The following is a 24,201-nucleotide window of genomic DNA, read 5'->3' as shown; positions in this document are numbered from 1 at the left end:
ACACACACACACACACACACACACACACACACACACACACACACACACACACACCCCTATTGTTAAGCAAACCTACACAAAGTCTCTCAAACCTGTTGTTCTGTCTTGTCTCCAGGGGCAGGTTCTCTGTGGCAAAGCGGTGTGACCAGAGGGGGAGCAAGCGCGCTGTGGCAGCCAAACACGTCAACAAGAGGCTGATGCGGCGCGAGCAGGTGCTGCAGGAGCTGCGTATCCTGCAGTGTCTAGAACACCCCCACCTGGTCAGCCTGCTGGACACCTTCGAGACGGCCACCAGCTACGTGCTAGTCCTGGAGATGTACGTAACGCCCCTTGGCTTCTCATACTCATCTGTTTTACCAGTGGATTATTTTCAAAGAAAAGGATTACAGTATTCTATTTAATTCAGTTCAATACATTTTTGTTTATCCCCTCATGGTAAATTAAGAAAGGCATTGCCATATCAAGGAATAATATCCTCCACATACTGTATGATACAGTACAACAACTTCACACAGACATCACATTGATTTCCCAAATCATCCCCGTACTGTACAGTGCAGTACAGCTATCCACTGTGTTGTGCTTTTGAACAATGTTCAAAATGTAGTCATGTTTGCCGATGGTTTATGTAAATGTGTTGGTTAATGTTGTGTCCCTCTGGTGCTGTCTGCAGGGCTGATCAAGGCCGTCTCCTAGACTACATTGTCAGTTGGGGTAATCTGACTGAAGAGAAGGTGGCCTTGTACCTGAGGGACATTCTAGATGCTTTACACTACCTGCATAGCTGGAGAATAGCTCACTTGGACTTGAAGGTGAGTCACTGAGGCAGTTCGAATTATGACAGTGTAAAGTATGTTTCATTGTTGGCTTAACTAAGCAAGGGCAAAGGTTTCTGTGATAGAATTCAGTTATGCAACTGTAGTTGAATCATACCTTCCCTTGTGTATTTTCCCCCAGCCTGAGAATGTGTTGGTCGAGCACTGCTCTGCTCAGCCTGTGGTCAAGCTGACAGACTTTGGGGATGCAGTGCAGCTCAACAGCACCCACTACATCCACCCCCTGCTGGGCAGCCCTGAGTTTTCCGCCCCAGAGCTGGTCCTGGGCCAGCCCGTAGCACTGACCTCTGATCTGTGGAGCCTGGGCGTAGTGACCTACGTAGTGCTAAGCGGAGCCTCTCCCTTCCTGGACGAGAGCGTGGAGGAGACCTGCCTCAACATCTGCCGGCTGGACTTCAGCTTCCCCCAGGACTACTTCCAGGGCGTGAGCCAGGCGGCCAGGGACTTTGTGTGCCTGCTGCTGCAGGGCGAGCCAGACAGACGCCCGTCTCCTGGCGCCTGTCTCCAAGAGCCCTGGCTGCAGCCCCGGGAGAGCCACCACCACCAGCCCCCTCCCCACACTGGGTGTCTGGACACCTCCAGACTCATTTCCTTCATCGAGCGGCGCAAACACCAGAACGATGTCAGGCCCATGGCCAGTATCAAGGCCTTCCTTCAAAGCAGACTCCTCAACCGAATATGACCACAAGAGGACCACCAAGCGTCAATTATCTGATCTCACTCTCTCTCACCTGCCTCCTCATGGGACTATGCCACCCAGCTTCCTGCTGCTGACTGCTTCCTGCATTTGATTTGACTTTTTAGATTTTAGTTTCTTCAAGAGATTTAGATACTTCCCTTCCACCCCCACCTTTGTAGGGATATTGGCTATATGCCTGCACAACAAGAGGAACTATTTAAAAGTATTTCAAACTTGAATAGCAGGGAGAACAAAGCTTTCTCATGAGCCAGCGAGAGCAAGCCTTGTCTTTGGACAGTGTTAAAACCAATACTGCAAAATCAGGTTGCTTTTGGTTGAATATAAGAAAATGTTTTTTGTAATGAGAGATTACTTTTTGTAAAGAAAATGTATAGTGAAGAAACAAAGAAATGTCTTTATTCATACCTTTCCAAGAACAAAGGTTATTAAAAGAATGAAAACAAAACGAATGCGACAAATGAGCAAAGCAACACTCGCCACTGGGTCATTGCTTTCAAATGCTACTTCTAGAACAAGATGGAGACCAAAATTAAGTTTTCAATAAACATACAATATTTCAGCAAAGGCTTTGTACAGGCCTTGATTGATTGTATGGACCCAAGTTGGTATGATTATGCTATTTCAGTCAGAACTGAGCAGAGGAACAAACAAACAAAAAGTGATAGCATTATTTGAGAAGCTCTTCAGATTTCTGATACATCCGCCTTACTTTGTAAATAAAGTGTTCCTGCCTTCATTTTCATTTGAAGAATTTGTCACAAACGCTGTTTCATTAGCTGAGTAGTAAGTCTGCCAATGGAAGAGTGGTGTAATGGGGATTCCCCCTCTTTATACCAGTCAAATGACTAAACCCTCACTACTAAAATTGCTACTATAAATGCACTCGTATTTTGCGTCAATTCTCATGTGCAATGTTGCAGCTTTAACATTTATGCAACTATTTATGAAGACTTGTGTTGTACCCGTAATCTAAAAAGGCATGTACCTGGTACTGCAATAGATGTCTGTATTGTGTTACTCTTTTTCGTATTAAGTTCAGTATTAATATCTTGAAACCTAAATGTTGGTTTCAAAAATAATGTAAAAAAACAACAAAAAAACAAATGTGTATCTATATAGGCACTTATGCTTTCAGTTTGTCATTGTTATTTTTTTCCGTAACTATACCAAAGTTAACCGTGCTTTACCTTCTCCCTCTTTAAACGTGTTATAATTGTATCATGTTAAGTTATGAAAACCATGCTGAACCTAGAAATGGCTGTTTACATTGGTTCAACGTGGCTTTATTTATTAACGTTGTAAGAATTGTTTAGTGGTTATTACTGCATACCTAATTAACATTCAAACATTTCTCGTTTCAAGCTGTGCTCAAAGTGGTGATTGCTGTGTAAGTTTGTTAGGCTTTTTAAGTTATGTATATAGATATGTGTTGCAATTATCAGCATATTGGTCTAACTTATGATGAACTTGGACAACATACTTGCCAAGCCTTTGGTCAAGAAACTGTCCAGAACTTGTATCAATATTACAATAATTGTACAAGGAAGTTGCAACACTATTACACTGACCTTCATCTTAGAGCGATCTTGACCAGTTTTCAGTGAGTGAATGAATCGTTGTGTGTTTAAGCTGATGTTAAAGTGCCAGTCAGTCAATAGTTCTGGAGAGGCAAAGGAAGCAGCTGTATTTTCTTTTAAAGCTTGAAAAGGTTATGAAAATGTCCTGTTTATGTCAGAGAAGTGATCCAATGAATGAATCTGTTAGCCTGTACAGTCCCATTTCGTGTCCTCTTATTTATTCATGTGTAAAGCTGTACAGACATGGACAGACATGGGAACCTGGATGTAACCTCATCATATTTTATACATACAACGTCATTTTGAATGTTATGACTTATTTTTACTTTTGCATGTATATTTCTTTGTACAGAAATTGTGTTGACACAAGTTGACATATGTGCTGTAAATATTTTATTTTGTCCTCAGTTATTTTGCCATTAAACGTATGGAACATAACCATGGCATCTTTGCTTCTTTATATTTGTGTGTATACAGTATAGTTCCTGCTTAATTCACTTTCAGTAAATTGTGGTAAGCTTTAAACTTATAAACAGTCTGCTGTGAGAAAAACATCTTCGAGGATGTACTGTGACAACAAATACGAAGAAAGGTGTAAAGAGCACAGCAACACCTACTAACTGGAAGTTTATAATCTGAGGTAGATCTCAAGAGACGATAAACAACCATTGAACCAGCAACAAACTCATCTGTGATCTTATCTCGGGATGCAGATGTTGTGCACTCAACCTTAGTTGCAAAACAGGTTATATATTACACTTCAGTACAAAAACACTCAGACTGTTCTTTTGTCACTTTCACAAGTCCTACAATTCTGGTTGCTGATTTTTTAGGCTGATTACTGATTATCGTAGTTGAGTAAGAATGGACGCTGTCATTTCAGACTGCTGTGACTTAACTATGAAGAATAATGCCAGCACAAGATCATAGATAAGAACTATCTCCCTGCAAGTGCATGTTGGCAACGACTGTAACTACAGAAGCTATTCACATTCAAAAACCACTTGACTTACTGTACACACGTTTGGTCTATTCTTTTTATTTATCATTGATCTAAATTGTAGTGTTCCATGCTTTTATAGACTGCATCATGTTGTTCATGCAGAAATTCAGAATAACTCAATATCACATATCACTTCTGTAGCCATTTATATCATGTCTATAGTGTATTATAGTGTCTCTATAATGGATGTTATTGAGTTATAGATGTTTTAGGTCATTTAGGGACAATACTTGTTATTTTCAAAAAGCAGTTGTGAGGGATGGGAATATGTTCTGGGAAGAGTGGTCCTCTGTGGCCCAGTTGGTAGAGCATGATGTTAACAACACTTAGGTTGTGGGTTTGATTCCTGTTGGGACCATATGTACAGAAAAATGTATGCACTCACTGCAATGTAAGTCGCTTTGGATAGAAGCATCAGCTTATAGAAATGTTCTACACCCACTGTCTTATCAGGTGTGAAATCCAGCGTGCTTTTCTTAGAGCGAGAGCAGCAGCTATTTTGCATGCAACCACAGCTACTGTATGGTACCTCAGTGATCTAAAAAGGAGATTTTAAGTCTCCATAGCAGTGCGACCTAACATTAAATGTTTTCAATTAAGTTTTATTTTTATTTACTAGACTACACAAATGACATTACAGAAGATAATAAATCAATATAAGAAGAAAATGCTGTGAGTCATCATACCCAAAAGTATGCCCCCTCATTCACCTACAGGAAGTCACCAAGATAAATAATCATAATGAGTCTTCTGATCTCAAAGACGTTTACTTTTTAGGATTCTCTCTAAGAACATTTGTTACCTATACTTTTTAAGAAATTCTTTCTATGAACTGAAACATTATTTGTCACGTATTTGTATGACTCATATGACTAGTCGTGTAGGCATGGAATACCGTAATTGGTACACAACATGGGTGAACTTTAAACTATGTGGCCAACTGGTAACTGTAGGGGTTTTTAGCTTTGCCAGAGACTCCTCTCCCTCTGTCCTTAATACTGAGAAATGCATAAGTGTTAAAAAATCTCCTATTGTATCTCACTGTGGACTGTGGAGGACCCATACTACAACCACACAAAGCAACACCCACACACAATCTAACTTCAACACTAGGGGGCACATGGTACAGGTAGATTAAGCCTCAGTGGCCTTAGACTTGATTCTTCTGAGTAATACCTTTCAAAGCATGCTGTGTATGTAATTGTGACTTATTGTGATACTGAATGTGATTTAATCTGTGGAATCCTACCCACATGCAGACTTTCAGTATACCCCTATGAAGGAGGATTTCCCCTTTGGTATCAGAGGGGGAAATACACACATCTCATTCCACAAAAATGTTTGAAGATTACATGTAGAAAAGATGTGAGATTTAATGGCCTAATAGGTGAGTATATCTCATCAACCAAGCACATTAGTGAGGTTGAAGTGATGTACTGCAATACAAAAATACATTACTTTACAGTAATAAATATTTTTAAACTCTTTGGGAAACTGGGCTGATATGCCATTGCTTTCATGTAGTACACTACAGTGTGTATGTTTGTGAATTAAGTTTCTGGATGGTCTTTGGTCTATAAAACTGAATCTAAAAAATATGTTAAAACACACCTGGACACCTCAGTGCAGTAATACTCACAGAGGAAATTGTGGTTAGGTTGTCAGTGATCATTTTGTTTATCCATAGAACTGTGGTCAAAGCTAGACATTCATAGCTGCAATAAACCCAAAACAGGAAAAGGAAACCATTTATCTTCTGCACTGACAGTATGTACAATATTAAGGTCACTGGGGTATATACAGCGCATTCGGAAAGTACACCTTGACTTTTTCCACATTTTTTTATGTTACAGCCTTTTCTAAAATGGTCACATTTCACTTTACATACAGTCACCGGCCACTTTATTAGGTACACCTGTTTAACTGCTCGGTAACGCAAATAACTAATCAGCCAATCACATGGCAGCAACTCAATGCATTTAGGCATATAGACATGGTCAAGACGACCTGCTGAAGTTCAAACCGAATGGGTAAAGAAAGGTGATTTAAGTGACTTTGAACGTGGCATGGTTGTTGGTGCCAGACGGGCTGGTCTGAGTATTTCAGAAACTGCTGATCTACTGGGATTTTCACACACAACCATCTCTAGGGTTTACAGAGAATGGTCTGAAAAAGAGAAAATATCCAGTGAGCGAAAATGCCTTGTTGATGCCAGAGGTCAGAGGAGAATGGCCAGACTGGTTCGAGATGATAGAAAGACAACAGTAACTAAAATAACCACTCGTTACAACCAAGGTATGCAGAAGATCATCTCTGAATGCACAACACGTCAAACCTTGAAGCAGATGGGCTACAAAAGGGGGTCCAACCCAGTACTAGCAAGGTGTACCTAATAAAGCGACCAGTTTTGAACAAAAACATTTGCAGAATATCCTGAAAAAATCCCAAAACAAAATATGAAAAGTGTGTTCAGAATATAATGTTAATATACTTTTGGAGCATTTAATGTAATTCACATATTACCCAGCATTCCAATCTCAAATGTACGTTTTTACAACACTTTTTTGGATTCAATGCTCACTTCGAGACTGGATTATGTATTAACAGTGAGTAAGTGTACTTTGATTCCTGCTATCCAAGATAAGATATGCACTCTATACAAGTCAGAAGTCTATGGGCCTCCTTGCTTGGCAGTTGACCTGACTGCAAGAGTAACAGAGTTGCATGGTTACATGTCATGTCCCCCTCAACCTCAATAGGACTTCATGCATAAATAAAGGTTGAATATTAAAAAATTATATTTAAAGTACATACTGTAAATACCAATGTGCTTTATATCTAATTTAAGTGTACTTTTAATATATACAAAAATATGCTAGTGACACTTAATTATTTATTATAATATAATTAATTATAACAATTACAATATTATAATTAACTTAATATACTTCATACAATTTGACAGTCGCTTTGAATATGACTAAAATTACATTCTAAGTGTGTTGAAAGTACGTTTCAGATAATCTTATTTTAAGTATACTTAAATATGAATTAAGGGGTACATTTAACATTTCAACCTACATAATTTACAATTTGAGTATATTAAATACAACTTTAGTTTAACCTTAATTTAAGCTGGGTAATTTTAATATCAATTATCATATCCATATCAAATATACTTTAGTATATTTAAATTCAAGTATGCTAGAAATATAATACTTAAGTATACTTTAAGTATATTTTTCGCTGAGCCAATGGTAATTCAATTCAAATACACACCCGTATCAGCGGCCACTTCCTATTTTTAATGTGGTTGTCATTGTATGTTGGCAGCAGTATGCTTATAGGTCTGACACAGATTCTGAATGCATCTGATTAGTACAGTATTAGTGACACATGCAAAACTTGAGACTTGAACTTGATCCAACAGGACGCGCCCAACAGGAGATTTGGTTTGATGGACAGATGTGTATGACTGTTATTGTCTTTCCATGCCTGAACTACACACACAATTATACAATTAATAAACTAGAGAGATGCAATGTACACAGGTAGGCAGTCAATGGGCAGCAGATAATCCAGGAAGGGGGTAGGCAAAAAGGCAAAGTCAAAAACACACTGGGAGATAAAAAAAAAACAGGCATACTTATCACTTGGAAGAATCGCTGGACACAAGGTACAAAGAAGAAAGAAAAAAAATATATTTTTTTTTTTTTAGCTTGACACAAGGTACGAATAGGAAATGGCACAGAGACAGGAGAACACACAGACTAAATACACAGGGAAGGATGATGAGGAACAGGTGAAGCTAATCAGGGCGCGGTCGACAATCACACAGGCGGGAAACACACAAGGGCAGGTGGTGAAGTGTCTGAAACGAGAGACAAGGTGGGACACAAAACAAACAGGAAACAAAAAATGAATCAAATGAAACAAAGACATCGTCACAGTTGCTGTTCACATGGCTGTAGACCTCTCATTCACACTGGTGGTCTGTGAGTAGTCAGACCCAGTGTCTCTGACCTGGGGCAGGCAGATGTTCTTGAGCTGACAGACACTGCATGGTGCTCTGTTCAGCAGTCTTCTGAGATGTCTTCTGAACTTCTGCCCTACAAACACATAGATGATGGGGTTGAGGCAGCAATGGAAGTAGGCGATGGCCTCTGTGGCCTGCAGCGCAACACTGATGGCTTTGCTGGTCGCACAGCTTGAGTAGATGTCGCATAACTCCAAGGCCTTGAAAAATGCAGCCACATTGTAAGGAGTCCAACAGCAGAAAAACACCACAGCCACCATGAGAACGAAACGAATGGCCTGCTTTTTGGAAGACACGGTACTGAGCAGTCTTATTACGATCTTTGTATAGCAGAATCCCATGATGGCAATAGGAATCAGTAGGCCAAGCGTGTTCATTTTGAAATAACCAAATATGTTCCACATCTGCTTGCTTTCAATGTAGTCAGGGCCACAAAATGTTTCATGGTCGTGTGTCTGTGTTTTAAGATACAGTACCTCTGGAAATGAGGCCAGGACACCAGCTACCCAGATCATGATGGATGCGACAACCCCGCAAGTGTGTGTTCTGGCTCTCATGGCATACACAGCATGGACTATGGCCAGGTACCTATCCACACTCATCAGTGTTACGAAGAAGATCCCACTGTAGAAGCCAACATGATAAGCAGAGAGGACGGCTTTGCACATGAAGTCACCAAACACCCACTGGTCCCTGGCATGGTGGGCCAGGAATGGGAGGGAACAGAGCAGGAGCATGTCAGAGATGGCCAGGTTCAGCAGACACACGTCCGTCATGCTACGCAGTCTCACCCCCACCAGGATGACCCAGAGAACTAGCGAGTTTCCCAGAGACCCCAGCACAAAGAAGAGGGAGTACAACACAGGCAGAAAGTGAGCTCCATGTCGTTCATACTCGCAAAGCCCATTATCGCCATTATCATCATAATCTTCTTTGGTATTTCCAAAGGTTCCTGTAATATTTAAGCTGCTGAAGATACAAAGTTGAGGATTAGCCAATAAGAAATTATAACTTAGTATTTATAGTGCAGTAATATCACCAATATGTAATAACGATGATCTGATAAGTTGGTGATCCGCTGGGATTCATAAGGATGAATATCTACAGGATATTGCATCATAGCCCTCCCATACTGTACTGTATGGGAACCATAATGATGTTAGTTCATGACATAATGGGATTTTCTAAAAGAAGCAACTGTATTGTTTTCACTCTACACGACTCTAACTCTCATTCGAGTGAAAAAAAATGAAAATATTCAAATAAAACTATTGAGAGAAAGGTCTCACCTTGCCATGGTCTGAGCTGGATAGCCAGTGGTATTCATCCTTGAAATGATGCAATGATGAGATGGTAAATAACAATAAATGGATCTCTTATGACAGCTCAACAGATGTGCATCACTATATTGTTTTCATTACAATATGCATGCTGAAGCCTGCATAGATAGATTTGAATGAACCATTCAAACCACACAACTTTGCAAAAACTCTCCCCACCCCTAACCTACTTTACGTCCGGACTGAGTTGTATATGGTGAGTTCAACACTGTAGGTCTTTGGTTTGACACTTCCTGGGGCACCAAGGAACTTTTTAATGGGTGTGCTTGTGGGCAGAACATCACTGTAGACTTGTGGACCATACAGGATGTACCGTATGCCCTGTACCTGAGAGTCTGCTCACAAACGTGCCTAATGAGTGCTCAAATATGATGACAACACCAGGTCTTGCCTTGCAAGATTTTTCTTCATAATCTTAGCCATCTGGTATGACATGCTACTGTGCATAGTTGTACAGTGAACCAAAATGCAATTATTATGTCATTATAACATACTGTACCGACAATTCCACATAAAATGTAACTGAAAGCATTTGTATTACTGCTGAGTACAATGTATTGAGGGCCTTTTTCAATGGGACTGGCATTGTCTGTTACAGTAAGAAGGTTGGATGTCCAGACAACAAACATTAGCTGTAGGATGAGGAGGTCACTCCGGTTGGTTTTAATATAATGCGGATGGTTCTGAGGAGTTGGTACTGTTGTTTTCTGAAATACATGTCATTTAAGATAGATATCCCAAACCATCTCTAAAACGTTCTTGCTTGCCTTACTTAAAGAGCTTGGACACAGCTTTTTGACAGAATTTAACTTGTAAAGATGGTCTCCTGTGGCTGTGTTGGTAGCTGTGTCTGTCTGGTTCTGTGTCAAGGGGACAGGGAGGGGAACAGGAAGGTCCCATAACCATTTTGTGAGATATGGAGCAGCATTGTCGCTGCTGGTGTGACATGAATCGGTACAAAGACAAGATTACGGGATTGCTGCGGGAGTTTGAGCAACGGTTTCAGGTCTTTGGTGAACTTGAGACAGAATTCGCAGTTTTTCGCTCGCCATTCACAGTCACGGCTTCTGGTCTGCCCGTCGACATCCAACTTGAAATAATTGACTTGCAGTGCGATTCAGATTTGAAGGACAAATTTGCCTCGGCGGGTTTGGACACACTTTCTCAGTATCTCTTGCCAGGGTACCCCAAATTGACAGCCCTTGCTGCAAAGGTTTTGTGCATGTTTGGGACTACCTACCTTTGTGAACAACTGTTCTCTGTAATGAGCATCAATAAAACAAAGCTACGCTCAAGGCTCACACACAAGCACTTAAATGACACCCTGAAATTGGCTGCTACTCAGGATTTTACACCTGATATTGATGCACTTGTGAAGGCTAAAAGATGCCAAGTTTCAGGAGCAAATTAAACAGTGTAAGCCTACTTCATGTAAAATGCTGCTTCAGACACTTTTGCACCCTAAAGAATGTAGTTCTGTGAAAATGAATACTTACTGTGGAAATATTTAAAGACACTGAACATTGTGCAATATAATGTCAGTCAGCAGCTTCAGTACAACATAGTTTGTTTTGGTGGATCTCTATTGTTCATCCACTGCCACAACTTTTATGTAGTTTTTATGTATAAGTTTTATACATTTACAAGGCAGGGGGATAACTTAACCTTCTTCCTTAATAGTTCCTACTTCACTTTGCATGGTGTGGTGTGTCAGTTCAGGTGGTCAGGATTACTACACAGATGTGGAAATGAGAGTAAATTTAAAATAATTTCTAGATCTTGACAAGTTGTTTTGATCATAAAGTAAAATACAATATTGTTTAGTTCCAGATACCTCTGACTAAATCTTTTGTGCCTTTGTAGATAAAAAAAAAAATCTCTGTACTCTCTGGATCCTTCTCTATATGTTTAGGAAAATAGTTCACGTATACGGCTTTTTCCCGCGACGTTCGTGAACATTTTTCTGAGAAGGATGTTTGTAGATACACTGTGATCTGTAAGTTATAATGCACATGTGCAAATGATAAACTGAGGCATAATATTGTTGAAATTGCATTTATTTTTCTTAAGAAAGATTTGATTTGATGGACAGATGTGTATGACTGTGTTGTCTTTCCATGCCTGAACTACACACACAATTATACAATTAATAAACTAGAGAAATGCTATGATAAAATAAGTAAGGCAATACATGTAATGATATGAAATCAATTGTAAACACAAACAATAACTAAAACATTGGGGAAATGGTTAAAAGTTACATGTGAAGATGGTTGTTGTGTAGCTGAAGCTAGTTTAGAAAGTATTACAATACAGACACAGAAGCAGAGGAACAGGGGAACACATACTTTGGTAGCCATGCTGTACATCTCAACAACCACAATGCATTGTGCGTAGCATATATATAGATGTATACATTCCTTATGTTCGAGAGCGTCCTCTAGGATGCAATTACAGCAGGTAACCGCACCAATGCATTATACAGTCATCCAGTGTAATAATTAAATAATGAATGCAATGCAATAGAATGAATCTATAAAGGTATGGACACAACAATGGTGCATTGTCACAGTTGCTGTTCACATGGCTGTAGACCTCTCATTCACACTGGTGGTCTGTGAGTAGTCAGACCCACTGCCTCTGACCTGGCGCAGGTTGTTCTTCTTGAGCTGACAGACACTGCATGGTGCTCTGTTCAGCAGTTTTCTCAGATGTCTTCTGAACTTCTGCCCTACAAACACATAGATGATGGGGTTGAGGCAGCAATGGAAGTAGGCGATGGCCTCTGTGGCCTGCAGCGCAACACGGATGGCTTTGCTAGTCGCACAGCTTGAGTAGATGTCGCATAACTCCATGGCCTTGAAAAATGCAGCCACATTGTAAGGAGTCCAACAGCAGAAAAACACCACAGCCACCATGAGAACGAAACGAATGGCCTGCTTTTTGGAAGACACGGTACTGAGCAGTCTTATTACGATCTTTGTATAGCAGAATCCCATGATGGTAATAGGAATCAGTAGGCCAAGCGTGTTCATTTTGAAATAACCAAATATGTTCCACATCTGCTTGCTTTCAATGTAGTCAGGGCCACAAAATGTTTCATGGTCGTGTGTCTGTGTTTTAAGATACAGTACCTCTGGAAATGAGGCCAGGACACCAGCTACCCAGATCATGATGGATGCGACAACCCCGCAAGTGCGTGTTCTGGCTCTCATGGCATACACAGCATGGACTATGGCCAGGTACCTATCCACACTCATCAGTGTTACGAAGAAGATCCCACTGTAGAAGCCAACATGATAAGCAGAGAGGACGGCTTTGCACATGAAGTCACCAAACACCCACTGGTCCCTGGCATGGTGGGCCAGGAATGGGAGGGAACAGAGCAGGAGCATGTCAGAGATGGCCAGGTTCAGCAGACACACGTCCGTCATGCTACGCAGTCTCACCCCCACCAGGATGACCCAGAGAACTAGCGAGTTTCCCAGAGACCCCAGCACAAAGAAGAGGGAGTACAACACAGGCAGAAAGCGAGCTCCATGTCGTTCATACTCGCAAAGCCCATCATCGTAATTATCATTTGTATCATAATAATCATCATAATTTGCAGTGGTATCTCCATAGGTTCCTGTAATATTTAAGCTGCAGAAGATACAAAGTTGAGCATCAGCCAGTAAGAAATGATAAGTGCAGTAATATCACCAGTATGTAATAATGATGATCTGATAAGCTGGTGATCCACTGGGATTCATAAGGATGAATATCTATATTGCATCAACAGCCCTCCCATACTGTACTGTATGGGAACCATAATGATGTTAGTTCATGACATAATGGGATTTTCTAAAAGAAGCCTACCCTATTGTTTTCACATAACTTAATCTACAACACTCATTTCATTCTTATAACTCTCATTCAATTTCATTTTTATCCTAATTTACACAGTGTGTAATTGATTCCTATGCAAATCAGAGACCCTATGAAAAAAATGATATTAATTCCAAAATCACATGGACTATTATCCTTACATTTAAGGTCGACTCAATTCAACTTATTAAGTGATTTGTTGATGACATTTTTGCATTTTAGCTAATTTTCAGAGTGTCATAGCAAAGGGTCTGAATTCGTATGTACTGTACATGCAGTATTTCCGTGTTTTAATATTAATACATTTACTGAAGTTTCAAAAAAAGTGTTTTCGCTTTGTCATTCTGGGGTATTGTGTGTGGAATGATGGCAAATTATTTTAAATTAATAAATTTTTTAAATTGAGTCTATAACACAACAAAATGTGGAAAAAGTGAAGGGCTCTGAATACTTTCCCAAGGCACTGTAATTATTCAAATAAAACTATTGAGAGAAAGGTCTCACCGTGCCATTGTGTGAGCTGGATTGCCAGTGGTATTCATCCTTGAAATGATGCAGTAATGAGATGGTCAGCGTAATGGATCTGCTCTTCAGATGTGCGTGACTGTCTTGCCTTTATTACAATGTGCAAGCTGAGCGCTGTAGATATTTTAGGAGTCTTTCAAGCTTCATATTTGAGAGGGGACTTTGGTTTGACACTTCCTGATGCACAATGATTTTAAATAGGCAGTCCTGTGGTGTTGCAGGATGCATACCCTATCCATTAGGGAATGCATGCAAATGTGCATGACTTAATGTGTGATAAAATATGGTAACATGCAACTGTGTAACTGGTAGTAATGTAATAGTCTAAAAAGTGCATTAATGTTAATTGCATTAATGTTATGTGAAATGTTGTATATGGAATCTTTTCTTCTGCAACTTCCTTTTCTAGTCATTTTTAGCAGAACTGCAACTGAAGGCATATTATTGTGTATTATTATTATGACTGCTGAGTGTATTGAGGTTCTTTGGAATGGCATTGACACTGGGCTGCACTTTGACTGTTAGGGTCAGACCACACTGGTTATGGTCTATGTGGTGGATTATTCATCATTCCATAATTTAAAGAATGAGAATCCACACAGCAAACATTGGCTCCTATGCAAAAACATTGAATCAGGAGAATGCTGCACTATTTGTCACTGCTCATAGAAGCTACATCTGGTCATGACCATCTTGCTGTAGGCTGCTGAGGCACAGACAAGCAGGAAATCCTGTGCTTGATGCACACTCATAGTGGTTCCCTGGCAACTAACCTTTCCAGAGCAATGTGGTTAGCTTAGCAATTGTATATGCCTTTGCATATGCATGACTGCATTCTTGTTAATGTCACTCAAATTCTGAGAATATGGTCATTACTGATTCAATTCACATTGTTTAACAAATGCAATACAATCTATGAAGATGTTCTGGTTGAAATGGCATTTAAAGAAATGCTAAAAATAACTTGAGGGTGACCTACAGTATTGTCAGAAAGATCAAAGCCTCTTACAAAATGTCTTTTGTGGACAGATGTGGCATTCAAGTTGTTGGAACATTAAAGTAAGGCTCTTGACTCTCATTACTCCTTTTTGATGTTGGGGTTTATCTGGGTCATTAGTTTTGTTTTGTTTGTCTGGTAAGTCTGTGAAACAGTGACTTACAGAGATATCATACATGTCAGTACCACACACTTTAAATATATTTCCTATTTAAACCACAGACTGTCTGTCACGCCCTCCACTTCCACCTAGCTGGTGTCAGTCCCTCTCCCTCTTCCCAGTCCAGGTGTTTTGGTGTTGGCGAGGCTCCAGACTCCTGCCGATCATTCAAATCACTATCTACACAACTGCGGCTCGTCTCCTCATCACCCTTCTGTGTTTTATACCCTGGTTTTCCGTCTATTCCCTGCCAGTTCAGTTCCTCCGCCTGAAAAACCCCTATCGGATCTCTGGACTGTCCTCTTGTGTATCGACCGCTGCCTGAACTACCCGCCTGCCTCCCCTGCCTGCCCTGCCTACCTGCCATGCCCTGTCTGCTCTGTCTGCCCTGCCCTGCCTACCTGCCCTATCTGCTCTGCCTGCCCTGCCCTGCCTACCTGCTCTGTCTGCTCTGCCAAAATATAATACAAACATGTTTTGTTTTTTTGTTTTAGGGTTGTTTACACCCTGTGTGTGTGTGTGTGTGTGTGTGTGTGTGTGTGTGTGTGTGTGTGTGTGTGTGTGTGTGTGTGTGTGTGTGTGTGTGTGTCATATTTTTGTTTCCAGTATGCTTTTCTACTCACAATAAAAAAGGGAAAGTACACTCTCAAATTAGTTTTTATTGTTTGTTACATTTTAATAATTTGTAACTTTAAAGAATTGTTAGGATGTTATAATGTTATATACAAAAAATCTATAGAATAATGTGTGCATACAATTGGAATAGTCCCTCTGCAAAAGCTAAATGGGGAAGTCTATGATACTACATCAAACATCTGTTTGGGTCTATGCATGTGGGTAGTACAAGCTTAACCAACACAGCAACAGCTCAACATGGTTAACGAACACAGCAATAGCTCAACTCATCCTAAACACGTGTTCAACCAACTGATCTGTAAATGCTGTCTTCAGATTGAGTTTTGTGAGCAAAATTGTATCAGAAGTGTTATCAACACTGGCAGCATGTGTCCTTCAACAGAACAATCACGCAGTTGTGTTGGATGTCTCGTTTTCTGAAGTTTTGCTGTGGATTACTGTATGTCTGTTGAGGTGTTTACAAAGTGGATATCTAGAGATCATATTTCTTAAATGCATCCTAAACTTTTCTCCTACAAAAGCGTAGATGACTGGGTTGATACAGCAGTGAGCCAGTGCAATGGCCTCTGTTACTTTTAAAGCTGTATCAACCTGCAATGAAACCTTACAGTTGCTGTTGTTGATATCAAACATCTGCAGGGTCTTGAGGAAAACCACTATGTTGTAAGGGACCCAGCAGACTACAAACACACACACAATGGCCAGTATCAGTTTCATTGCCCTACCCTTTTTGGAGTTCCTTGACCTCTTTAACACGACAAGAATGCTGATGTAACAGTACCCCATGACGGGCAGACAGAGGAAAAGTCCCACTACATTCTCAACAAAGTTTTGCAACAATTTCCATGTCTTTTCAGTGTTCTCGGGGTACATCTTCTGGCAGCTTGACCTGCCGTCCTCCTCCCACACACCTACGAAGATGGCGTCAGGTAGCGCCGCGCCGATGGACGCCAACCAGATGAGGATGCTCGCAACAGCTCCGTAACGCAGCGTCCTGGCTCTCATGGCTGACACGGCATGTACGATGGCCAGGTAGCGATCCACACTCATGAGTGTCACAAACAGGGTGCCACTGTAAAAGCCCACCTGGTAGACAACAGTCATCACCTTACATGGGCTGTCCCCCTCTGGCTCATGGCCCTGGCTGTAGTAACCCCAGAGTGGCAATGAGAGGACCAGGAGCAGGTCCGAGAGAGCCAGGTTCAGGAGACACACATCCGTCATGCTCTTCAGTTTGATGTACTTGAGAAGGACCCATAGCGCCATGCTGTTGCCTGGCAGACCCAGGCTGAACACTACATAGAAGAGTATAGGCTGGAAGCTGGAACCATTTGATGAACTGGGGTCTGTACTGCAGGGGCTGCTGAGGTTGTACTCGTAATCATACTCTGTGTTGTAGTCGGCCTCTGTTGTGGTCATCTTGCTAAAAAAATAAATATAATATTAGTAGCGAAAGGTGCGGACATCCTATAGTGTTAAATGGTGAGGAAAGAAAACTTAGACCACTTTGCTTCATAGATTAGATATACTGTGTATCTATCCAATCCAATAGAAAATGGATTATTCTATTTCCCATAAATCTATTCTGTACTTTTCCACCAATGCATTATACTGTGGTTTAATTATTGCTTTATGAAGGCATGATCTCTCAGTGATAATATGCAGGCTACAGTATTCCTTTTATGAATCTATGTTTCCATTGAATGGCATACAGTATAAACTTCACTGAACTTTTTATATGAATAACAATGCTTTGGAATCTTTGAAACATCATAAGACAGAAAAAATGTATCATTCAACACGTCTAAACAGTCAGTGGGAATTCACCCAATTTGCATGTTTTACCAATAGCATTTTGAAATACAATATTCTTGGAAAAGGTTAGATATGTCCTTATCATACAAACATCTTTATGATAAAAAAGTTATCCTATATGGTTATCTAGTCTTTATCATTTGTAATAACTTTCCAATTGTGAACTTATGAACTTGACAACAAAATCAATATAGCAAACTAGTGTGTGATGGCATTGATCTTGAAATGTTTCAAAATGTATATCAAAATCATGCATAACTTAGTTTTGGAACGCAGAATATAGAATCTGACTTGAGTGAGACTATGCATTCATAGAAAACCTTATGAGCCAATCATTTTATTCTAACCAGAATCAAAGACCACATTTGTCACACACACCACCACTTGTAAACATTGACACCCCTTCTGTCGACCCCTATTTCCTGTAGCATACGCCCATTCACACAGTACAGGAGTGTGAATGGGTGTCATATCTGGTACAGGTTTACAGTTTTCCACGCAGATATAAAGAGAAAATGTACATTATTTACCCCAATCTTTAACACAACCTCTTCTTGTTATCTTCCTTCTGATGATATTATGAGTTGGCTCAACAGGAGGCAACTATACTTATGTGTTCTCCTCTCTCTATTGGTGTCACAATTTTTGTAACTCATTTCTTGTAAAGGTGTGCTGTGCAGAGATGAGCAGAGTGAGGTGTGAATGCGGTTTCCTGTAAGAAGCCCATATCTAATCATTCTGGAAGGGAATGAAGTGGGGGTTATGAGAACTGCAGGAGTATTTCAATTGGTGGCATTCTTAAAAAATAGCAGTTAATGCCAGACTTTTATGTTTTCTCCTTTTCTCCTAATTCTCAGCTGCAATACAATCTCTGAGTGTCAAAAAGTGATACAATCTATTGGGGTCTGATACTAGCATATTACTGGTACGAGTTTACACAAACATCATCAGTATCTTAAGCAGTATCTTACTACTTTATCCATAACGCATGGAGCTGTTGGAGGTATTGTTGTGGTCTGGTGTGTGCATGCTTCTCTCAATCAGATAAAGGTTTGCATCAACAACAAAACATAGGGTTGTATTCAGAGTAGTTCAAGGCTGCAGGATACACCACTTTTACACCACACAGTATTTTGGTAGTATACTTGTCATGCCAGGCGTTGTATCAGTCCTATAACAGCATTAATTAGGCTTTATGTCAGATAATGCAATGGTGATTGTATTTTAGTAATTTCCATGGTTATCTGAAATTCATTCATTTACTTTAAGGTGGCTGTCAGTGTCAACAACATGAATCAGATACTGGAAGTTACAGAATAAGACATTTTTGCAAGAGTTCAGTCAAGCATTGTGGGAATTGGCACCATTAAATACCAGGTCTCTAGTCATTCAGTGTATCGGACAAGTAAGAGTGAAAATCTGTAGGCGACAGTTTATGGCAGGCACCAGAGATACAATATAGGCTCTGTTTGGCTAAAATGCTAAACAACAAAGGAAATGAGGAACAGCAGAGTTCATTTTGTGGTTTCACTGTTTCAAGACTATGTTTAATACAAGATGAAACACTTATTATGAGGTCATTTGTGGAGATGTTTCTGTATTCATGTAAAAAAAGAATAAGTTGTTGTCAAATGTGTGAAACTAGATTTCCTCAACCTTTAAAAACAAAACTTCAGTTTGGTCCTAAAATATGAGAATATTTGCGGTACATTATTGGGGTACAGGAAACAGGTATGACATTGAATACAGAGCGTATCCCACAAACAAACGATTTATACATGTGAAAGTTGTGTGTGATCATGTAAAAAAAGAAAAAGAAAATAGGGGAAACAATCACAAGTCATCATGTCTGTGGTGTGGTATACTACTGTGCTATACTACACCCATGAAAACCCTCTCTAATGTGTTGTGTATTTTCAAAGTAGCAGTCTCAGCTTTAAAATGTGTGAAACAGGAAGCAGCATGACATTTTCCTCTCAGAAACCCAATGTAGCTTTGTAGTTTAGTTGTTGAATATCAGAGGCCCGAGCAAGTTTCAATCACATTCTGAGAAGAAAACAAGTAAGTTAGCCTACAGGCAAATTCAAGAAATGAAAAAGTGAATAATGTTTTCCGATGAGTTAAAACAGTTACACTGATATTTACATAATCATTCATTCTCTATGTCTTACACAATGCCTGAGATTACAGAAATACATTCTCAAGTAGATCTGGCATTGAAGCATGGATATATATTCAAAATGGCTACGAATAACTTCAACTCTAAGTATTGACTCACAGCTAAGGTTGCTGAATGGTGCGCCATAATTGTTTACTTTTGAGAATTCCCCCTGGCAAGAACAGTCTTTCTCTAAAATGTTTTGTAATCTGTTTTAAATGGTCCTCAGAGCATCATGTTTTTTCCTAACATGTCATGCTACAGGATTCTTGTAGAGGTTATTTCAGAGGACCTGTTGGAATACGCTGAGCATCTTCGCTCAGACAACTCACTGGAAAGAGGCCTGGGAAAGCACATAGGCATCCATTTTCTCAGTAACTTCAAGACAAGTGTCATGAATTTCTGTCCAGCAAAGGCATAGACAATTGGATTCAAGCAGCAGTGTGTAAATGCTATCACTTCTGTCCACTGCATAGCCAGATCTATCTTTTCTAATATCATACAGTCAGTGAAATACATCTGAAATTGCAAATAACGCAGAAAAATTACAACATTGTATGGGGTCCAGAAGCAGAAAAAGACAACTACTATTACTAATATCAGCTTGATGGCCCTGTGCTTCTTTATGCTTTTGATATTCACTAAAGTCGAAATGATCCTGGAATAGCAAATCACCATGACGCAAAGAGGCAATAGGAGGCCCAAGACATTCATTTCCAAATACACAAACTCTCTCCACATGGTATCAACAGGATACTGTTGTTTACATGTAAACCCAGATTCATTCTTCCCTTGATCAGTTACCGTGAAGATGATTGTGGGAAGAGAGGCACCCATGCTGAGAGCCCACACAATCATAGACAGAGCAATCCCATGTCTGACTGATCTGTGCCTGGCCATGGTATGAGTGTGGATTATGACCACATAACGGTCCAAAGTCATGATCACCATGAAGAAGATGCTGCCATAGAAACCCAGGACATACAATGTTGTCACCAGCCGGCACATGGAGTTCCCAAAGACCCATTCTGCTGTGGCGGCATAGTGAGACAAGAAAGGCAGAGAGAGGACAAAGAGAAGGTCTGACATGGCCAGGTTGAAGAGGCATATATCTGTCATGTTGCTCTTGTGGCGATACTTCACCAGGACACACACCACCAGGCCATTACCGATGAAACCAATGATGAAGACCAAGCTGTAGAGAGTGGGGAGAAACACTCGTCCAAACTCCTTCACGTTACCATTGTTGCATGGTTGGCCTACTTGGCCAACAGATGTATCTTCATTATAGTAGTCCGCATAGTCATATGTTTCATTCCCCTCTGAAGAAAGTCAAAATAATAGTGCCGTTAGTCAACTTTATGTCCCTGGATCATATTCTTATTTTACTAGCAAGTCAGCACAATAAATAAGTCATAAAGGTTGACAGTGCAGATTATGGGGCTGCTCTGACACCTACAGGTGTCTACAGACAGGCAATATCACTGCCTTCAGACATAAAAAAACAAGTCCTCACAAGTGTACTTAAGTATTAAAATCAGAATTGAAATTAAAACGCTATATATTCTATTCCATACATACAATAATACATTTTTGTTCATCTTTCTACAGTATCATATCATTTGGACATGACCTGGTAAGTCTATTCATAAATCAATATTTGTTTCTCTTATATTGCAAAGGATATATTTTAGAATTTTTTCTGTTCTTTTTTCTGTTTAGAATTTTCCTCCTGTTTTGTCAGAATATGTACTTACCTGACTGTGACATGATCAGTAATTAGTGGCTCTTTGGTGTTGTCTTTCTCCTCTAAGTCACTTGGAGATGGGCAGTCCTCTCACAGAATGAACTACCTTCTGAGTATTAGTATTTTGTATTTTGCTGCAAGTTCCTGTACCAACAGGAGGAGGTACTGTGAAATGGTCATACTGAAGTCACATTTCATACACATTTTCTCTACACTCATGTACATGCCCTGAAACTGTCATAGATAAGAATCTCTCAGACAGCATCAATAGAGCACTGATTCCTCCTACAGTACCACAAAGTCTGTCAGTTATTGTTATCATAGCAAAATATTGTATTCATTAATTTGTTTCCTGTTTACTTAAGTTTAATGAAACAGCAACTATGCCTGGGGTCCACAACACACATGACACAGTACAGAACAGTTACTGTATAGACAAGTGTACTCATTGACTTGTTTGTGCATGTGGTTTAGGTTGACGTGTCAAGAAACAGCATATTAACAGGTCCTATGTATCTGATAAATAAAGACAATATTAAGAACATTTCACAGCAGACTTTGGTTTTGTGTAACTGTCTTTAAAAAAGTATCAAAAGTAATTCAAGCATACTGTCAACTGAACAATCTAGGTATCATTGCAGCACACTTCACATGTGATGACAAAATTATATTTAGCATGCATGAGACACACACTTTCATCCAAATGGCCATACTATCAGATGTAACCCTCTAATTGGCAGTGGTTTTACTTGAGTTGATACTGTGAAGTTGTTGTAGTGCGTGATGGATAGTAACAGAGTGACCTCTTGTGGTAAGAGATTAGTCCTATAATTTACTACTTTAAGTAACTTTACTTTTGAGTAATTACAGTGGTAGGGCTGATTTGACATGCTGGAATGCATATCAAAGGTTGAATTTGACTGAGATCATTCCAACAACTCATACTGTATGTATTCTCATGCTTGTTTGTTCGTGTGTCTACAGTCCACTTGATAATAGGAGTGTTTCATAAGGCATCATCAAGCATTATTGTGCCTTGCCAATATGGGAGTTTAAAAATAGTGCACTGTGACACCCAATATATGTTTCCCATCAGCCACTAAATTAATAAAACATTATTGCTAAAGGAAACTAAATAAAGCTGATAGGAATAATGGCCAAATTATGTTTGAGAACGTGTGTATGGTAAACTGATTCTAGATCAGCGCCTAGGAGTAATTTCACTTCGTTCCAGGGCTCCGCCTTAAGGGCGGAGTTTTCCTGAATAATTATCGCAAAGTATGCTGGGAGCAATAGTTTAAATTCAAATTATAGAATTTCCAACAGGATAAAGCAATTTAAAGTGATTTGCTTGTTTAGATTCCTATTTTATTACAATGTTCACGTATGGTTTAATGTTAAAAGTTTTTCATTTGATGCTAAACTGTAATCATTCGTCGCTTTTTTGAGACTTTAATATTACTATTGATATTACGCCTTTAAATAAGTTTAAAATATGAGTCTATCACTAATTTATAATGTGCGTTGTGCTCATGCAGTCATTTTCAGATACTGCGTAGTAAGGAATTATAATATTATTTGTATAAATTAATATTTCAGTCATAAGCGGTCCTCTGTACCGCTCGCCGGCTGCTGCTGGCAATGAATTCCCAATGTGCATGATTGACAGTAGGGTGCTGACGAAGGCGGGCTTGGACTGAAACAGGGACAACGGCAAATGCACGGATTATTCTGAAGTCTCCTCTTTGCGATACATGGGACTTGAGTAACTATGTTTGAGTCGAATAAGTAAGTAGTTATTATAGCACTGTGAGTGACAGTTTATTTGGTCATTTTCATGACATTTAATTTCTCTGCGCTTTTTGTTGTGAAGTAGACAACAGTTGTTAGGACATGCAAATAACAGTGTCAATTTGAGCAGTGCCATGTTCGTATGGATCTCTATATCTATGTGAAATACAAATACAAATAATGAGATTTATTGTTGTGTAAATAATAAATCAATTATAATTAGTTTCATAATATAGGGAATTATTGTAACAACCGAAATACACTTTTTGACCTGCTCCTACTTGATTTGGATATCAATGGGGTTAGATGTCAGTGGAGTCCTTGTTGACAGGACAAAAGGGAAATATCGAGGATAACATTTAAATACAAGGACAGTGCCGCATTCAGAGTATGATGGACTTCGGAGAAGTTAACGCAGCCACAAAGCCACCAATAGGGTAAGTATGAGGAATCTCCCTGAATGCAATGTTGCTAACGAGTAATACCCATTCAAACCATTCAGTAATGATCATGTTTTATTTTAATAGTGAATATGATTCGCTAATAATAATGAACGCATGGTTATTGTTTTACCTCAATGTTGATGTAAAGATAAAGAGACAATGCCTTATTGTCACCTGTCAAATTAATGTAAAATGTGTCATGAATTGTGTGCATCTATTGAAAGTATCCTTGCACTCTCTCTTTTTTATGTAGCTGTCACTTCAAAAGCAGAATCCTACTGTAGCCTACTGTATTGACAGGGAGAGAATTCCAGTGTAGTTGAATTCTATGGAAAAGACTTGCATGACCCCTGATGGGAAAACAACTGTGGGCCACTCCACAAAAGTAGCTTTTGTGCGCCAGTAACTGAATTTGTACTGTCTCTGTAGTTCTTTTGTCACCTCTGTTGTTGACTCAATATGCTGCTGCTCCTTCCCATTTACTGTCTCTGGCAACTGAAAATGTCAGCTGTAAACTTAGTGGTGGTGGGATACAGTGTTGTTGTGATACTGTACATTGTTTCAGCACTT

The 24,201-nt window shown here is 39.6% G+C and overlaps 6 protein-coding genes across 6 annotated transcripts in view; 2 read left to right on the top strand and 4 right to left on the bottom strand.

The window, feature by feature from the left end:
- The window catches only part of triob (trio Rho guanine nucleotide exchange factor b), a gene marked incomplete at both ends in the record, with an annotated part of 78,456 nt that extends 76,938 nt beyond the window's left edge, over window positions 1–1,518 (top strand). The window contains 3 exons of the mRNA XM_083678417.1: window positions 116–316; window positions 674–812; window positions 958–1,518. Of these exons, the coding sequence (XP_083534543.1) occupies window positions 116–316; window positions 674–812; window positions 958–1,518 (901 nt within the window). The remainder of the gene's footprint in view (window positions 1–115; window positions 317–673; window positions 813–957) is intronic.
- A 6,555-nt stretch (window positions 1,519–8,073) lies between these two features.
- LOC310811297 (C-C chemokine receptor type 8-like) lies at window positions 8,074–9,479 on the bottom strand (the record flags this gene model as incomplete). The annotated part of the gene is made up of 2 exons (XM_083679416.1): window positions 8,074–9,121; window positions 9,442–9,479. The coding sequence occupies 2 exons, from the start codon at window positions 9,477–9,479 to the stop codon at window positions 8,074–8,076; spliced, it is 1,086 nt and encodes a 361-aa protein (XP_083535542.1).
- A 2,592-nt stretch (window positions 9,480–12,071) lies between these two features.
- Window positions 12,072–13,871, bottom strand: LOC310811296 (C-C chemokine receptor type 4-like; the record flags this gene model as incomplete). Its single annotated transcript, XM_083679415.1, has 2 exons — window positions 12,072–13,134; window positions 13,864–13,871. The coding sequence occupies 2 exons, from the start codon at window positions 13,869–13,871 to the stop codon at window positions 12,072–12,074; spliced, it is 1,071 nt and encodes a 356-aa protein (XP_083535541.1).
- Window positions 13,872–15,752: 1,881 nt separating this feature from the next.
- On the bottom strand, window positions 15,753–18,163 carry LOC310810645 (C-C chemokine receptor type 4). The gene is made up of 2 exons (XM_083678487.1): window positions 18,023–18,163; window positions 15,753–17,100 (listed from the first exon to the last, which is right to left on the bottom strand). The coding sequence occupies exon 2, from the start codon at window positions 17,094–17,096 to the stop codon at window positions 16,065–16,067; it is 1,032 nt and encodes a 343-aa protein (XP_083534613.1). The 5' UTR covers window positions 17,097–17,100; window positions 18,023–18,163; the 3' UTR covers window positions 15,753–16,064.
- A 958-nt stretch (window positions 18,164–19,121) lies between these two features.
- On the bottom strand, window positions 19,122–21,455 carry LOC310810575 (C-C chemokine receptor type 5-like). Its single transcript, XM_083678394.1, has 2 exons — window positions 21,408–21,455; window positions 19,122–20,972 (listed from the first exon to the last, which is right to left on the bottom strand). Exons 1-2 carry the CDS (start codon window positions 21,418–21,420, stop codon window positions 19,909–19,911), a joined length of 1,077 nt encoding a protein of 358 aa, XP_083534520.1. The 5' UTR covers window positions 21,421–21,455; the 3' UTR covers window positions 19,122–19,908.
- Window positions 21,456–23,501: 2,046 nt separating this feature from the next.
- cobl (cordon-bleu WH2 repeat protein) overlaps window positions 23,502–24,201 on the top strand; it is a 39,544-nt gene continuing 38,844 nt past the window's right edge. Inside the window, exon 1 of the mRNA XM_083679180.1 lies at window positions 23,502–23,625. Within this exon, the coding sequence (XP_083535306.1) occupies window positions 23,579–23,625 (47 nt within the window). The 5' untranslated portion in view covers window positions 23,502–23,578. The remainder of the gene's footprint in view (window positions 23,626–24,201) is intronic.

This window comes from Argentina silus, assembly GCF_951799395.1.
Source record: "Argentina silus genome assembly, chromosome: 10".
NCBI lineage: Eukaryota > Metazoa > Chordata > Actinopteri > Argentiniformes > Argentinidae > Argentina > Argentina silus.
This window is presented reverse-complemented; position numbering and strand designations above follow the sequence as displayed.

Coding starts and splice junctions, on each gene's coding strand:
- LOC310810645 (XM_083678487.1), bottom strand. CDS start 17,096: ATGACCACAACAGAGGCCGACTACAACACAGAGTATGATTACGAGTAC.